The 15,073-nt window shown below is 31.1% G+C and overlaps 3 protein-coding genes across 5 annotated transcripts; 2 read left to right on the top strand and 1 right to left on the bottom strand.

Annotated features, from left to right (window-relative positions):
• Positions 1–1,243: 1,243 nt before the first annotated feature.
• LOC106745896 (pleckstrin homology domain-containing family J member 1-like) lies at positions 1,244–7,779 on the top strand. Of its 2 annotated transcripts, none has more exons than XM_014621897.1 (3): positions 1,244–1,881; positions 1,997–2,136; positions 5,690–7,779. In XM_014621897.1, exons 2-3 carry the CDS (start codon positions 2,046–2,048, stop codon positions 6,169–6,171), a joined length of 573 nt encoding a protein of 190 aa, XP_014477383.1. In that variant the 5' UTR covers positions 1,244–1,881; positions 1,997–2,045; the 3' UTR covers positions 6,172–7,779. The 2 variants fall into 2 exon arrangements, with proteins under 2 accessions (XP_014477383.1, XP_014477382.1); XM_014621896.1 differs by having other exon boundaries at positions 1,246–1,881; positions 1,954–2,136.
• Positions 7,780–7,880: 101 nt separating this feature from the next.
• LOC106745897 (protein PET100 homolog, mitochondrial) lies at positions 7,881–10,254 on the bottom strand. Of its 2 annotated transcripts, none has more exons than XM_014621898.1 (2): positions 9,636–9,852; positions 7,881–8,694 (listed from the first exon to the last, which is right to left on the bottom strand). In XM_014621898.1, the coding sequence occupies exon 2, from the start codon at positions 8,681–8,683 to the stop codon at positions 8,441–8,443; it is 243 nt and encodes an 80-aa protein (XP_014477384.1). In that variant the 5' UTR covers positions 8,684–8,694; positions 9,636–9,852; the 3' UTR covers positions 7,881–8,440. The 2 variants fall into 2 exon arrangements, 1 of the variants encoding a protein (XP_014477384.1); XR_001374565.1 differs by lacking the exon at positions 7,881–8,694 and adding an exon at positions 8,701–8,787 and having other exon boundaries at positions 9,636–10,254.
• A 935-nt stretch (positions 10,255–11,189) lies between these two features.
• On the top strand, positions 11,190–13,671 carry LOC106745895 (zinc transporter ZIP9-A). Its single transcript, XM_014621895.1, has 5 exons — positions 11,190–11,285; positions 11,398–11,524; positions 11,598–11,824; positions 11,939–12,073; positions 13,365–13,671. Exons 1-5 carry the CDS (start codon positions 11,190–11,192, stop codon positions 13,611–13,613), a joined length of 834 nt encoding a protein of 277 aa, XP_014477381.1. The 3' UTR covers positions 13,614–13,671.
• Positions 13,672–15,073: the final 1,402 nt, after the last annotated feature.

The following is a 15,073-nucleotide window of genomic DNA, read 5'->3' as shown; positions in this document are numbered from 1 at the left end:
TTTATCATTTTATGAAATATATCTTGGTCTATTTGAATTGATCAATTGTACTAATAATATGATTTTTGTTTCACCATGGCTTCCACCACACGATGTGACACTTCTTGATCTTAAGAATACTATGGAGCGACACATGTGTTTATCTTTTGTAAGAGAAAGCGTCCAGAAGATAATAAATTACAAATACATTTGGATGGAATATCATCTTTGTTTAGAACATATTAAACTTCTTTGTAACAATGAAAATGATTCGATACATGGTATTATAAATTCATCTGACTTACATTTTATAAAGAAACGTCCAATGTAAAATAAATTGGAAAGAAGTTTGTATCTTGAAACAACTTACTTTTACTACCTAATTGTGTTACTTTTTACTACCTAATATTTTATTTACTTTAATATTCAAGTAATGACAATTGATTTACAGCATAGTTGAAATTATACAAGTAGTACATAATGCATATAAATAGAGTCTTTCTACGAAGTATTTACTACTAATTGTAATCTTACTAAAAGTGACTCTCAATTAACATTATTTTAACATTTTTTTGATATTTCCACAGATTCTTACAAGTCATGCCAGACATTCAATCTTCTAGCATCATATAAGTTAGCTCTGACGCAGCAGATTTCTTGCAATTTGTAACAATCAATTTCTTCTGATTGAACATTCTATACAGTGCCTCTCCAATCCTCTCACAGTAATTTTTTAGCCTGAGATGCCAAAATATTCCGGAAGCTCTTCTGATATTTTTTCAAAGTCCTAGTCATAGATATTTTTGTCATACTTAATGTTAAGCCACATAACATTTATGAGATTACACAGGTTACTCAGACCTTCGTAATGCACATCAATGACATCGATTACTTCGAGAATATGGTATAAATTATTTGCATTGGGTAAGTCGGAAGTACCATCCTTATTTGAATCTATCCAAAAATTGGAATCTTTGAACCTCACTTTGCTTCTATGATATGCAACAAAATTACACCGGCCCCGGGAAACGTACCGATCCCAGGAAGTATATCGACTCTGGTAACTTACCGCTCTCCGGCTAACTTATCGACTCTGGTAACTATCGATTCTCGAAAACTTATCGACCCTGGCAACTTACCGACTTCAAGAAATTTAACTTACCCACTATTGATGAGTTGTTACTGTGTTATCTACTTTTACCGACAAAGAATATCACATTGAAGTTCTAAAACTGAACGACAGTATCGCTCTCTCATATTGATATTTCTAGAGCTTCCTCATTTGTTACGGACGCTGTATGTGACAATAGGTCCGTTCGTTTTCGCTGCACCGCTGAACTAATGTTATAAGTTGAAGTAAGACAACATATACTTGTCTCGCTTCAACTTATTTCACTAGTTCAGCGGTGCAGCGGAAACGAACGGCGTTGATGACGTCATGATGACATCATTCTCGATAAAAAGAACGCTTTAGTGTAAACTCCTTGCACTGGTGTGCACTAGTGCAGAAAGTGTTTCGAAAAAAAACAAACCTAATTTTTTGTCAAGATATTCCGCCTCGGCGGAACGCGTGTAAAATTATTTCCCCACAACTATGTGAAAATGGTGTTGGGACATTTTGGATCGCCTGTAATCACATACTGAGAGGGAAAAAGAGAGAGAGAGAGAGATATAGACAGAGAAAAAGAGAAAGAACTTTTCTAACCTCCACTATATTTTCATTCGAGAATGTTTTCTATTGACTGTATGGCAATTTCTACTTTTAAAATGTTCATGCAAACACAAAAACTAATGGATTAATTTCATTTCTTTTTCAAAGTCTGAGTTAATATCCTTAAATATTAACCATAATCGACTGTCACTCATCAACCATTATTATAATGTTTGTGATTATCAATTAACGTAAGTAAAAATGCTTTTCGATTAACACACAATAAGTTTATCATAAATCTTAATCTATTTATATTATTATAGGGTCAAATACATATAACATATTGAAAAACACATAACATTATAGCAATTCAACACTTTGATGTCGTGATTGTATTCTTGAAATTTGGACCAGAATGAGATTTAATGATAAAGAGCTCGCAGAAGCGAGTTTTGGTCCCGCAGACTTCGAAGGACGTCTAAATCACAAACGGGCCCATAAATCAGGTTAGTTCAAAATGGATATAATTAAGTATGTTTCATGTAACGCTAATCAATTTATCCGACAATTGGCATCTAACGTATTTTATTGATTCGTAAATGATTTTATTGATTCATAAATGAGGTTTTTTTTCAATCATCATCCTATGTCCATTGAATTTTATTAGATATTCTGTTATTACAACTGGTTTTTAATATGTATATATGAAGTAAGTCATCATATAAATCAAGAAATGTATAATATATACATATATATGTATATGTGTGTGTGTGTGTGTGTGTGTGTGTGTGTATGTGTGTGTGTGGTTGCAGGCACGTGTGTTCATGCATTCCATCTTTTATATACATATATAATTGTAAATTATGTATATGATACATATGTAGTTGGATGATTAAAAGTTGTAACACTCTCTCGATGAATTTTGTACTATTCCATATTTAAAAGGAGAGTTTGTTTTTTTTTATAATTTCCAGGAAATATATTTTCCTACTGGATACGGAATGTATAAAACTCATCAAGGGAAAGGCATTATACCTTTAATCAGCCAATTGTATATTATATATCTTCATTTATAATTACGTATGCATATGTAAAGTATTTGACATAACATGTACATCTGCTTGTATGCAGATAGAATTTATCAAACTGAACAAAAGGCCTTTGTTATTTTGTAAATAATGATTATTAAAATATTAATTAAAGAAAATTGGCAAACAAATGTTTGTGATGTAGTGGGACGAGCATTTTCGAGCAATCTGAAAACACATTTTGAATTTCTTTTTTTATTTCTGCGATTCTTGTTGCTAAAAGTTAATATGACAAAAACGCGTCTCTTTAAATTGCTTTACACAAAATTTGCCCCACCACATCATAGGCACTTATTCAATTATTCTTTTTAACTGATATCTTAGTAATTATTGTAATTGTTTGAAAAATGGTAAGGAATTTTTTTTGTTCAGTTTTATTAGTTTTAATTACACACAAGTAAATATGTACATGTTGTATCCTTACAAAAATATTTCACTGTTTTTAGCCCACGATAATTGTTTGAGTAATGAAAATATGCGTTTGGCTGAGTATGACCCTGTTTTTAAATCGGAAAGGAGCGTTTTTTCGTAACAACTAGTAATTATAGCAGATTGCATATGAGTATATAATGGTATTAACGTATCATTGTAAGTGTTTTGAAGTAGCAAACACGTATAGAAAGTATTCTGAAAGAGGGTATGCATTTCAGATTATTTGGAAAGCACACGGCGTTTATTAGGTCCACCTTTCTTTTCATTCAACTTTACTTGTTGAATCTGAAAATCTTAATCAAAATAGTCTTAATACCCTTATAGAAATTTTATACTGAGAATTAACTTACCGAAAACGAAATTTGCAGTGATTAAATACTGAAAATATTTCAGTTATTATTTGGTCGGTGCTTAATCATTGGTTAACTACTGCAAGTATGATTTACTGTAATTACAAAATATTGTTTGTAGCAAAATTATATTGATATAAACGAGATAAAATAAGCTAATGTTAGATTATTTTGTTTAATATGTTAGCTGCCAACTACTCGTAGTTGGCATATGAGCCTCATAAGCCAACTACGAATATACTCAACTCGATTACCAACTGTGCCACTCCTGTGCCAAGCACGAGTTAATCCGTAGTATAAGCACGTTAATTTTGCCATGTGAATAAAGCGGAGAGCATGTCTGGTAACTTGATAGAACAAACTATGCCCAAGGAGCGTGGCAGCGGACGTGTTAAATAAAAAAATACTATTTTTTTTTGCTCTTCTCATCTCATAATGTGTCCCTCCGTGGTTTCGACTCCATAGTGGTTACCCATCCTTTTCCCAGATATGGTCAACATTGATCAAACAGGAACTTCTGATACTAATGCGTAGTTAGCTTGTGAGGCTCATATGCCATGGTGATATCCTGAAGTATTATGCCTATAATGTATTCTTATATCGTTCAAATATTGCAATAGCATAATGTTGAAAATAACACAAAAATAATCGATATGCGACGGAAATTAATGTAATATATACCAGTTATGCCACGATTATTTTTGAATTTTTAATTAGATTATAGTGAATTTTTAAATAAACGATAAGTTACTTTAGAAAACACAAGTTATAAAAAAATTCATACTAATCATGAAAAAATGTGTACTTTTTTTCTGGTTATCCAAAATTTTTCTTATTTTTTGCAAAAAAATATAGTTGTACTTCCAAAATACATTTATAACATTCGATAAATAAGTGGAATATTATGGACAAGATCATAATATATCCTGAGAATATATGAAAAATAATGTACTATACGATGTATAAGAAATATTGTGAAGTCACAAATATTAATGACTGCCACTAGATATTAATTATTGATATGAAACGTTACTAAATTAATTTGAAGTACTAATAACCCTGTTATTTAAGTGTTTAAAATACCACATATATATGTATGTATGTATGTGTATACATACACCGGGTGTTTCAGACCACCCGTACACCACCGTATTTAAAAAGGAGGGAAGTGATTATTTGGAAAAATATTCAAACGAAAGATACTGCTTGATCTCTGCCGTCGATCTATCATCACACTCTGTCATCAAATTTTGTTGTATCTCTGCCAGCAAGCTGTTTACAGATTTTAAAACAGACTGTGCAAAATTTGCTTTTACAGATTTGGCTATCTGGGTATACTTATTCGCTTAATAGACATACCTGAGAATGCCAAAAACGGATATAAATGATAGGTTAAAAATATGTCGAAAACGAGCCATATGAGAAATAAAAGTGGTGAAATATTTTTGTAAGAAATCTGACAATTTATGTATAGAGTATTCCTTAAATCCAGCCTGAAGGGGATTCTTTTTTGTTTATTTCAAGTAAAAAAGTTCATATAAACATGCATCCTAAACGGTTTCCGAAATACAGGATGTTTGTTTTAGAAAAAAATCCGTTTCCGAAATACAGCATGTTTGTTTAAAAAAAAAATCTGTTAACGTGTAGTAATAATCTATCTGAGGTGTCAGTTACAAAAATAAAAAAAAGAGAAAGCAGTAAAGAAGAATACAAAAACAGGCTTCAATTCTTCAACACATTTGTTATTTTTGAGCGTGTAGGTCAATCTTTGAGAAAAAGGGCCAAAGGGAGTATCATGACAGAAGGTAGTCATTTTTAACAATTTATTTGTCTCGTTTCTAATTTTTTTACTTATTGTATTTCTGAAATATCACCCCTGATGTGTTATAAGTTTACACAAATTTCAATAAAATATCTTAAAACCCGCATCACATTTACATTTTCTTGAAGACTTCATCATCCTGTATTTCGTAAATTAAAACGTTTAGGGCATATGTTTATATGACCATTTTTACTTGAAATAAACCAAAAAATCGCCTCTTTCAGTATGACTAGGTATTTAAGGAACACCTTCTATACGTGTGTATACACATACACACACGCACGCGCGCGCGTATAGCATAAAGTCATTTATACATACATGTGCACGTGCATATATAGTAACATTAAAACTTATGTTTCATTTTCAGTATTTAAAGAAAAATGGTTTAAGTTGAGATACAATTTATTGTTTTATTTCAACATCAATGAGTTAGGACATATTGATAGAAGGCAACCTGCTGGTGTCATTATTCTGGAGAATTACAACATTAATATAGATACTTCGTCTGAAGGAGTATTTGCATTTAATATCTCGTTCCATGATGATCACGACAAACGGCATGTTTTGAGTGGTCGATCAGAGTCTCATGTTGAACAGTGGATTACTGCGCTTAAACAAGCAAGCTATGGATATTGGAGATCTCAACTAATTATACTTCAAGAAAGATTGTGCAAGAAAACTGGCAAAGATCCATTACTTATGTATCCTAGGAATCAAGGTGTTGTACGAGATGACGCTTGGGAACCTGCTTCTAGCTTTAGATCTCATGTACGTTCGTTCACAACATCAGTTGTGTCATCTCCCATGTTAAATACAATAACGAGAGAAGTTAATCTTATAGAACTTTAGTATAAAGAAATAATTTTAATTAAGACAATGTAAGAGATTGAGAGACAAGAAATAGGTTTTTGAGATTTGTATCTTAAAAAAAAGCATGCATAATATAATGTACGTAATAGGACTTTATATTTAATATGAATTTACCTTTTATTTGAACACGTTCGCTGCCAATTACGAGTATACTCGTAATTCATATATAAAGCCTCACAAGCCAACTACGAATATACTCGTACTGTCGATTACTGACCTCCTATGCCAAGCATGAGTTAATCCGTAGTATAAGCACATTAATTTGGACTCTTGGCTTGTGAATAAAGCGGAGAGCACGTCTGGGGGCTTGGTAGAAGGAAAATCTTTTCAGCAAAATTATAGTATATTATAAATAATCTGTAAATCTTAACATCTAGCGGAAGTCATCAATATGTGTGACTTCACACAATATTTCTTATGCATCATGTAGTACATTATTTTTCATATATTCTCAGGATATATATTATGATCTTGTCCGTAATATTCCACTTATTTATCGAATGTTATAAATGTATTTTTGAAATGCCTCTGTATTTTTTGCAAAAATAACCAAAACTTTGAATAACCAGAAGAAAAGGATACATTTTCTCATTAGTATCAATTGTTTTATAACTTGTGTTTCCTAAAGTAATTATCGTTTACGTTAAAATTCATTATAATCTTTAGTTGAAAATTCAAAAATTATCATGGCATAACTGATTCACTGGTATATATTATATTAATTTCCATCGCACATCGATTATTTTTATGTTATTTTTGTTAAGTTTGGGGTCTTAAAAATATGTCTCTAAAATATTATGTTGAAATTCGCAGCGAAACTATAATAATTGTAAAAATAGCGCACCTGGCCTACCTGGAGATGCTCAACATGGCAGATAATCCGTTTTTCGGAACGATTGGCTTTATAATTATTATGTCTCGAGAGAATTACAAAAGACCCGATTTGTAATGTTGACTCCTTTGTAACTTGTGTGCCTCTTATTATTGAATATATATGAATCCTTGAATATTTTTAATGGGCTAGCCAACTACAAATGTCAGAATTCTGGATAAAATGTATCACACAATTTGGGTCACTCTCTATCATAAGGGTTCAAGTAACGAAATTCCGAAACGTGATCATTGCTCGGAGAGACTTGAATCCTGGTGCACTTGGCAGTAAGCAAAAGTTGTAGAACAATTGAGCAACTATACACACAAAATACCGCTCCCAGATGACGTCATCGATGTCTGCAGACACTCCAATTTATGAAGGTCCGAATGACAAAAAGCTGCTTGAAAAATACTTCTGGGTAGTTTTACTCAAAACAATGAGAGTTTCAACGGCTTACTTTGGAGATTCACTCCACAAACTATAGGTCTATACAAATCAAAATCAAATTGCATATTTAGCCATTTGCATATTCAATGGAAGCTACACAGATATATTACAGATAATGAAGCTACTAGGGGTTAAAATTAAATTAACAACAGCATAGTATTGACACTGCGAGCACCGAATTGCGAGTGCTCGATATATATGTATATATATGTATATATATCGAGCACATTACACCTAATATATATATATACCTATTTGCATTTCCTTGCTGGTAAGTAGATATTGTCACAGTTGAATATCATTACTAGATTTGAATAGTAATCGATTGGCAGAAACCGAAGGTATCATCTATAGGTAACACTATAGGTTGTGGAAAGACATTTATTCAAGAAAATATTAATACATTCCAGAACATCTTGGGTTTAATTGTTGCAATATTGACGCTCGAAGAATTGTTAAATCTTGTGTTTCAAATATACTTTGGCTTCTATCATAATTACTAGGTAAGTCTTTTGATAATGACTATCGTGAGTCTGCTGAGTCTCCAAATCCATTGCACCTAAACCATTTTGCAGCCACACAAATGCATGAATTATAGTAATTTAATATTAAATTATTTTAATTTCAATGATATGCCTGTAATTGATGGTGTATTAAATTGATACACATTCATATGTATCACATCATCTTGAGTACACAGTTCATAGAAAAATAATTGATAATTTAGAAATATATTTGGTCAATACTTAAGGATATTTGAAATTCTTATGTAAAATTACTATTATGAAACTAAAAGAACAAGAATATAGCTTTATCAATCGTCTTACTATTATTATGTTGAGTATTTATAATGTATTTACAATATTATACTATATATTATTAAAAATATTATGTATAAGAAATAATTATGCATAATATATATTTTCTTCATGGTTTTTTTTCGTACTGCCTTTCCATCTCTTCCAAACGATTCTTCTCAACTTTAGCATTGTAATTATAAATAAACTTGTCCATTTCCTCAAATTTCTGTCTACTTTGAGGTGGAAAATATTCTTTCTTGGCTTTTATCACCATTTCTTCAAAATTCTCTGGTTGATTAAAATAATGAAATATTCCCACAGGAAATGATATATACATGAACATTTTAAAAATTTCAAATTTCCAATCCATCTTTCAGATATCTAAAAAAGAAAANTAATGAAATATTCCCACAGGAAATGATATATACATGAACATTTTAAAAATTTCAAATTTCCAATCCATCTTTCAGATATCTAAAAAAGAAAAATATATTAGTTATAGCTATACACGAATTTATGATATTTGGGTAATTATTTAGTTTAGCTACATCAGCAAATATCAATAAAATTACGCTTATTTGACGCGTTTTTGCACAAAAAAATCTGGCAGAAAAAAATATCGCTCTGCCAAAAATATATATAAATATATTTTATAAATATATATACATATTATATATGTATAGATATTAATAAGTAGGTATACATACTTATGTATATTTTTATACATTTCAATATATTTGATATATTTAAATATAATAAATTTAGTTTTTATTTTGCTTATGATATGGAAATCTTTCACTTTACTGAAGTATATACAATGAATCTATCTTATACTAAAATTGTAACATTGAAAATTAGCATAGACCCCTGTGCAAAGTTATATCTGCTAAATAAGAACAAATACAAAAAATAGTAAATTATAAATTCAGATAACAATATTTCTAATAAGTAAATTATAAGTTAACAACATACCTTTGTTAAAAAATATTCACTGTTTTAATTTTAGTATGAAATAGACTCATCACACAGACTTTAGTAAGGCGAAGATTTAACATTTATATTCATTGTAATTGTTTTGTTTAATGTGGCCACAGAGCATGCTCATGTCGTTACATATCATTGATATGACGAGATTCCTAACCTGTCGAGTCGACAATTTTAACGATTAATATCTCGCTTCGCGAGACAGAGCGGTACTTTTTTCTGTCAGATTCTTTCGTGCAAAAATGCATCAAATAAACGTAGTTTCAGTGATATTTATACTTAGCTAAATAATTACCACAATTGCAACTTATAGACAAAATATAATTAATTTTTAATACCTTCGACAGATATATCAAGAATCAATTTTAATATAAGAAACGCTTATCTCTTTGACAAGCGTATCTTAGATTAGTTTTTGACACACGTCCAGTCACCAAACTCATTTGTGGTTACAGGCCGCTGAAATGCAAGCTCCCCACACCATTTGCAGGTATACACGTCCAGTACGTAAAAGGAAGAATATATAGGCTGCGTTCTCTTTACGCGTTCACGCGCTGTATACTTCGGAAGTGTTCTGATATACACCGGCAAATCTGGCAGTTCGGAAAAATTGTTCGGGAAGGTCTTGATTGACCACGTTACAATTGACCACCACCAATTACAATCAGCTATAATTTGGTGATTTTCTAGTGTCGTCCAATAGGTGTAGCCTATGGTCAATACAGACGTGGTAAATCGGGTCCCAGTTAAATTGTCCGCATTCAGTGGAAAGAACAGCTCAGGGAACGTTTAATGATTATTGTCTGTGAGTGGAGCATTCTTTTAGACTCATACTAGATCCGGGAATATAAACCAATCAGGAGCGATAATTAGTAAGCGCTTCCTGAATTGGAACTTGAATTATTCGTAACTACTCATATATGTAACTTGCAAGTTGTATCCAATGAACGTACTATTTTTACGGAATAACTGTAACGAATAGTTTTTATTAAAGAGTTTTTGCAATACTGTCTTTTAAATACGGTAAAGTGCGTTCCGAAATTCACTGCTAGTATTGCAAATTTACAGTTTGTATTAAACCCGTATCAGACTACGGATTGAAAATTGAAATTGATTGCAAATGAACCAATCAGTGCAAATTTCATTAAATTTTACTAAACTTGAATTTAGTTAACTTTACACTCATTGGTGCACTTTCAAAAATGGATGATAACACACCAATAAAAACGCAGTATTTCCGTCTAGTGAACAATCCAGTACAAAATAAGTGTGCCGCTGGCTTAATATGTGTGTGTGTGTGTGTGTGTGTCAGTGGATTACTCCCATTCGTCCATCTGACATTTGTTAATATGTATATTTGTAACTAGATTTCTTAATCCAAGCAAAATAAATAAATTTTTTAATTGTTGATCAAACGATTTAAAATATTTTATGACTTACTATTATTTTGTGAAACGAAATTGAGAAGAAAAAGTTATCGTAAACTATCGGTATTTTAAAATGAACTATCGATTGTTACCGATAATGTAAACTATCGATAGGTATCGATAATTCGATAGCTCTCCGTCCGTAATCAGCACATTTCGGAACACAGCCGTAGTGTTCGTGTGTGTCAGTTTCTACAAATAGGAAGTGTTACTTTGCTGATGCAAATATAAATCATATATATATATATATATATATGATATGTATATATATGTATATATGTATATATATTCATAAATATTGTTATACAGGTGTGATAGGTCAATATAAAGGAAAGTTCATAATTTCATTAAAATGCAATTACGTAAAATACTTCAGTCTTGAAAATTGACACACAGTGGATGTTTTACTCCCTAATAATGTAACAATATTGAGAATTAACAATTTCCTCCTATACTAAGAAAATAATGGAAGAGAGAGCAATTTTATGGATGCTCTCCTTTGTCATGTTTGTTGGTTCCTGCTTAGCTGGGTCGTTACCATTAGTTATAAATTTGTCAGAAGTAAGATGATTTTTGCAGAAAATAAACTATATTAAATATATGAGTTATTTTAAATATGCTGTCAATATATTATTTGACTGTGACGATATAATATGATATTTACTTCCTTCAGGACAAGTTACATTTGGTATCGATATTAGGAGCCGGACTTCTTGTTGGTACTGCACTAGCTGTAATTATACCAGAAGGTATAAGAGCATTATTTAGTAGTGGAATTACTAATGAAAAAGAACTACACAGTATGTAACTTTATGTTTGTTTATCAGAATGTTTATGCTATATGAGTATCCTTAGGAATAACACTTCTTACAGGTGATCTATATTCTTTAATTGGAATTAGCTTAGTATTGGGTTTTATATTTATGCTTTTGATCGATCAATGTTCAGCAAGAAGAAGCGGTGGAAGACAAAAAAGTGTTACAGCAACATTAGGTCTTGTAGTACATGCAGCGGTTGATGGAGTTGCATTAGGAGCAGCAGCTACTACATCTCAAGCTGATGTTGAAGTGATAGTTTTTTTCGCAATAATGTTGCATAAAGTAAATTTTTCCAATGTTTTACAATGTTTTAAAAATTGATAGTAAATAAATGGAAAATGTGCAATACTGAAATTGAACAGCTTTGTTATTAAATAGTATATTTTTTTCTTATAGGCACCAGCTGCATTTGGACTTGTGTCATTTCTTCTTCATGAAGGTGTAGATAGAAAGAAGATTTATAGACATTTATTAATTTTCTCTTTCGCGGCTCCATGTCTTGCACTTGTGACATATTTTGGAATTGGTAAAGTAAGTAATTTAAGTCCCTCTTAATGTATTATTTTTGGCATGTAACTAGAGATGAAATTAATCTAATCTGATGGTAACTTACTTGATAAGTTACGGTAAATTACTCGATAAAATTTTAATAAACTTTAGAAAATTGATAAAATGGTAATTTTCAGAAAAATATTACAGAAATAAAAGAAATTTTTATATGAAACTCAAGAAAGAAAACCTTTAAGATGAATAAAATATTTTATTTAACTCATATTTTTCATAAAATATTTTGATGTATAGTATCTGTTACTAAGTGTCTTATCTATCATATATTTGTATCTTAGGTCAATGTGAGTAAAATTCCTTTATTATTTTGCAACTATGCAAAATTTGAGCTATTGAAAACTATGCTGTGAGGGTTTTTTTTTATTAATAACTTAAAAATTTGCATGGTTATTTGCAAAGTTGTAAGGAACTTTTTTCGTTCAAAATAGCCAACTCTACAAATATATGACATATGTTGTACCTAGCGACAGATATCAATATATTGAGCCCTAAATTTCGAACCTTAAATCTGTCGCTAGATATAACAGCTGTCATACTTGTATATATTAAATTCGATTATTTTGAACAAAAAAGTTCTTTACCATTTTACAAATAATCACGCAAATTTTTGAGTTATTGATTAAAGAAGCCTTTACACCCGATCGTTAGAACTATCTCCCCTAAATGGGAGTTTTACTATTTTTTTTTAGGTTTTTCAAAATAAAAAAGATGTGATAACCCAGATGGCACAGATCTCTTAAGTTCTGAGAATGTCCTGAGGACGTCCCGATGTCCTAAGGACATCCACAGGATATCGTGTGCTGTTTGGGAAGTATAATACAGTTTTAATCTATATATATCATACCTTACAAGCTTACAGCATTTTCATTTATTACAGTGTCAGCTGGACTATGGTATATAATAGAACATTTTTAATGTAAGAAACGAAAAACGAAAACACCTAAAACTTTAATATCCTCAAAAGATTGTAAATAGTTTCTTTCATTTCGTCTGAAAGACATTTCAGAGATTGTCAGATATATATTTACTGAGAAAATAACAATATTCTCTTATTTTATGCATTAGTGCGATAAACACGAATGTAACTTATTTGTGCATGAAACTATGAAAAACAATGAATTTTATCAAAATTGCTACTAAATTGCTATCTTACCGTAATTTTATCGTAAGTGATCGTCACTTTGGATTTGACGGTAATTTTATATCTCTACGTATAACATAAATTCAATAGTATAACTAAATTTTGTATGTGCAGGAAGGAAAAGAAACACTGAATAATGTCAATGCGACTGGTTTGGCTATGTTGTTTAGTGCTGGAACATTTCTTTATGTAGCCACTGTACATGTTTTGCCAGAATTAATGACAAGAAGCAATAGTTATTCACATTTGCCGAGCGTCGAAGGTACAACATTATCTGCAACTGGACTTAAAGTTAAGGAAATATTATTCTTAGTAATAGGATCGTTTTTACCTGCTTTGATTACAACTGGACATCATCATTGACTAAAATAAGTATCTTGTAAAAAATACATATATCTGTAATATATATATATGAAAGTTATTACATTAATTTTTAAAAATTCCATTTTTAATATATATTCTATAAATAATTTGTGTAATTTAGAAAAATGTTTATAAGATTAATATATTTAAAAAATCGTTTTTTCTTATATACGAAATATATTTTGTATTTTCAGCTATTTTACGTACCACTATATTCGTGTTAAATAATATATATTGATGAAAAATACTAAAAATTATTAAAAATTAGAATAGGCCAGTAAGAACTAATCACGATAAGTATATTCGACAATGTAATGATATTGACATTCCATCAGATTTTCAACCTACGCGGGGAATCTCTCTTCCACGTCGAACGTACTCTAATTCTTTTTTTTTTTTGTGTTAAAAATTTCCCCTAAATATCCACTATGAAATTAATTAATTAATACATGTGATTTGATATTCTTGAATGTTGCAATAAATACTGCCTCAGCTAGGGATCGAACGTGGACTGGATCAAACTGAAAGAAAGCGTCTATTTATTTTCAAACTAATATTTATAAGCATCTGTATTGCGAGGAATACTGTGGAAACTACGATGGTCGGTTTAATAAGTTGTCCCGCCCGACAAGTACAGTCGAATATGTTACGTATACTATGGATAAATGCGCTCATATGCGTGAAACGGAACGCACCCCGCCAATCCTGGCAGCGCTGCGAGTATCGTTCTAAAATGTACTGCAGTAAGATTTCATCGACCTCGTGAAAGCATGTGACATCATAAATTTTGTCGTCACTTCCTGCATTCGTTACTGCGGCTGGCGAGGTAAAAATATCTGCCCACAGGACGCGACAACGCATCGTGGAAGTTCACGCAATAGCCAATCAACATGTCGTTTTTCAGTAAAAATGAAAAGTTTATTTACTATCGCACGAACTTCCGCCGCGCGGCAAACGTGCCGTATCCTGTGGGCAGAAACTATTAGGCATTCGCAGTAAAAAAATGACGCCGCCTAGAGGAGGTATATTGAAGGAAATCTGCTTAATATACTCTGAATCAGAATATATAAGTAACGAATCGGAAACAATTATTAGGGCCAAAAAAGATAATGTTGTTGTTAATAAGTAAAATAAAATAATGTCATCTTAGCAGTACTGCGAATATTGTTCCATTATAAAAAAAGCAATAGAAGCAATTAGAGAACGCATCGTCGGCATTGGCAGTGAATATCGGAATGCTCCCTATATTTCATGCATCTGGGTAGGGAATCGGAACGTATCCTAGGTGTTCTGTAGATTCTATGTTTTATGTCAAAATCGTGTTTAAATAACAAAAAGAATCATGAGCAGCAACACGAAGCGGACAATTTATGTAGGCATGTACAAATTATTAATTAAAAACTTTAATCGGTACATTTTTAATTAGCATTGCAGTAATCTCTCTCTCTCTCTCTCTCTCT

Source organism: Dinoponera quadriceps, unplaced genomic scaffold (assembly GCF_001313825.1).
Source record: "Dinoponera quadriceps isolate SergipeBrazil2010 unplaced genomic scaffold, ASM131382v1 scaffold1876, whole genome shotgun sequence".
In the NCBI taxonomy this organism is placed as follows: Eukaryota; Metazoa; Arthropoda; class Insecta; order Hymenoptera; family Formicidae; genus Dinoponera; species Dinoponera quadriceps.
This window is presented reverse-complemented; position numbering and strand designations above follow the sequence as displayed.

Excerpts from the sequence above, each read along its gene's own strand:
- LOC106745896 (XM_014621897.1), top strand. The coding sequence starts at position 2,046 with ATGAGATTTAATGATAAAGAGCTCGCAGAAGCGAGTTTTGGTCCCGCA. Across the intron at positions 2,137-5,689 it reads CAAACGGGCCCATAAATCAG|TATTTAAAGAAAAATGGTTT; the intron begins GTTAGTTCAAAA and ends TTTCATTTTCAG.
- LOC106745897 (XM_014621898.1), bottom strand. The coding sequence starts at position 8,683 with ATGGATTGGAAATTTGAAATTTTTAAAATGTTCATGTATATATCATTT.
- LOC106745895 (XM_014621895.1), top strand. The coding sequence starts at position 11,190 with ATGGAAGAGAGAGCAATTTTATGGATGCTCTCCTTTGTCATGTTTGTT. Across the intron at positions 11,286-11,397 it reads TAGTTATAAATTTGTCAGAA|GACAAGTTACATTTGGTATC; the intron begins GTAAGATGATTT and ends TACTTCCTTCAG. Across the intron at positions 11,825-11,938 it reads TCGCAATAATGTTGCATAAA|GCACCAGCTGCATTTGGACT; the intron begins GTAAATTTTTCC and ends TTTTTCTTATAG.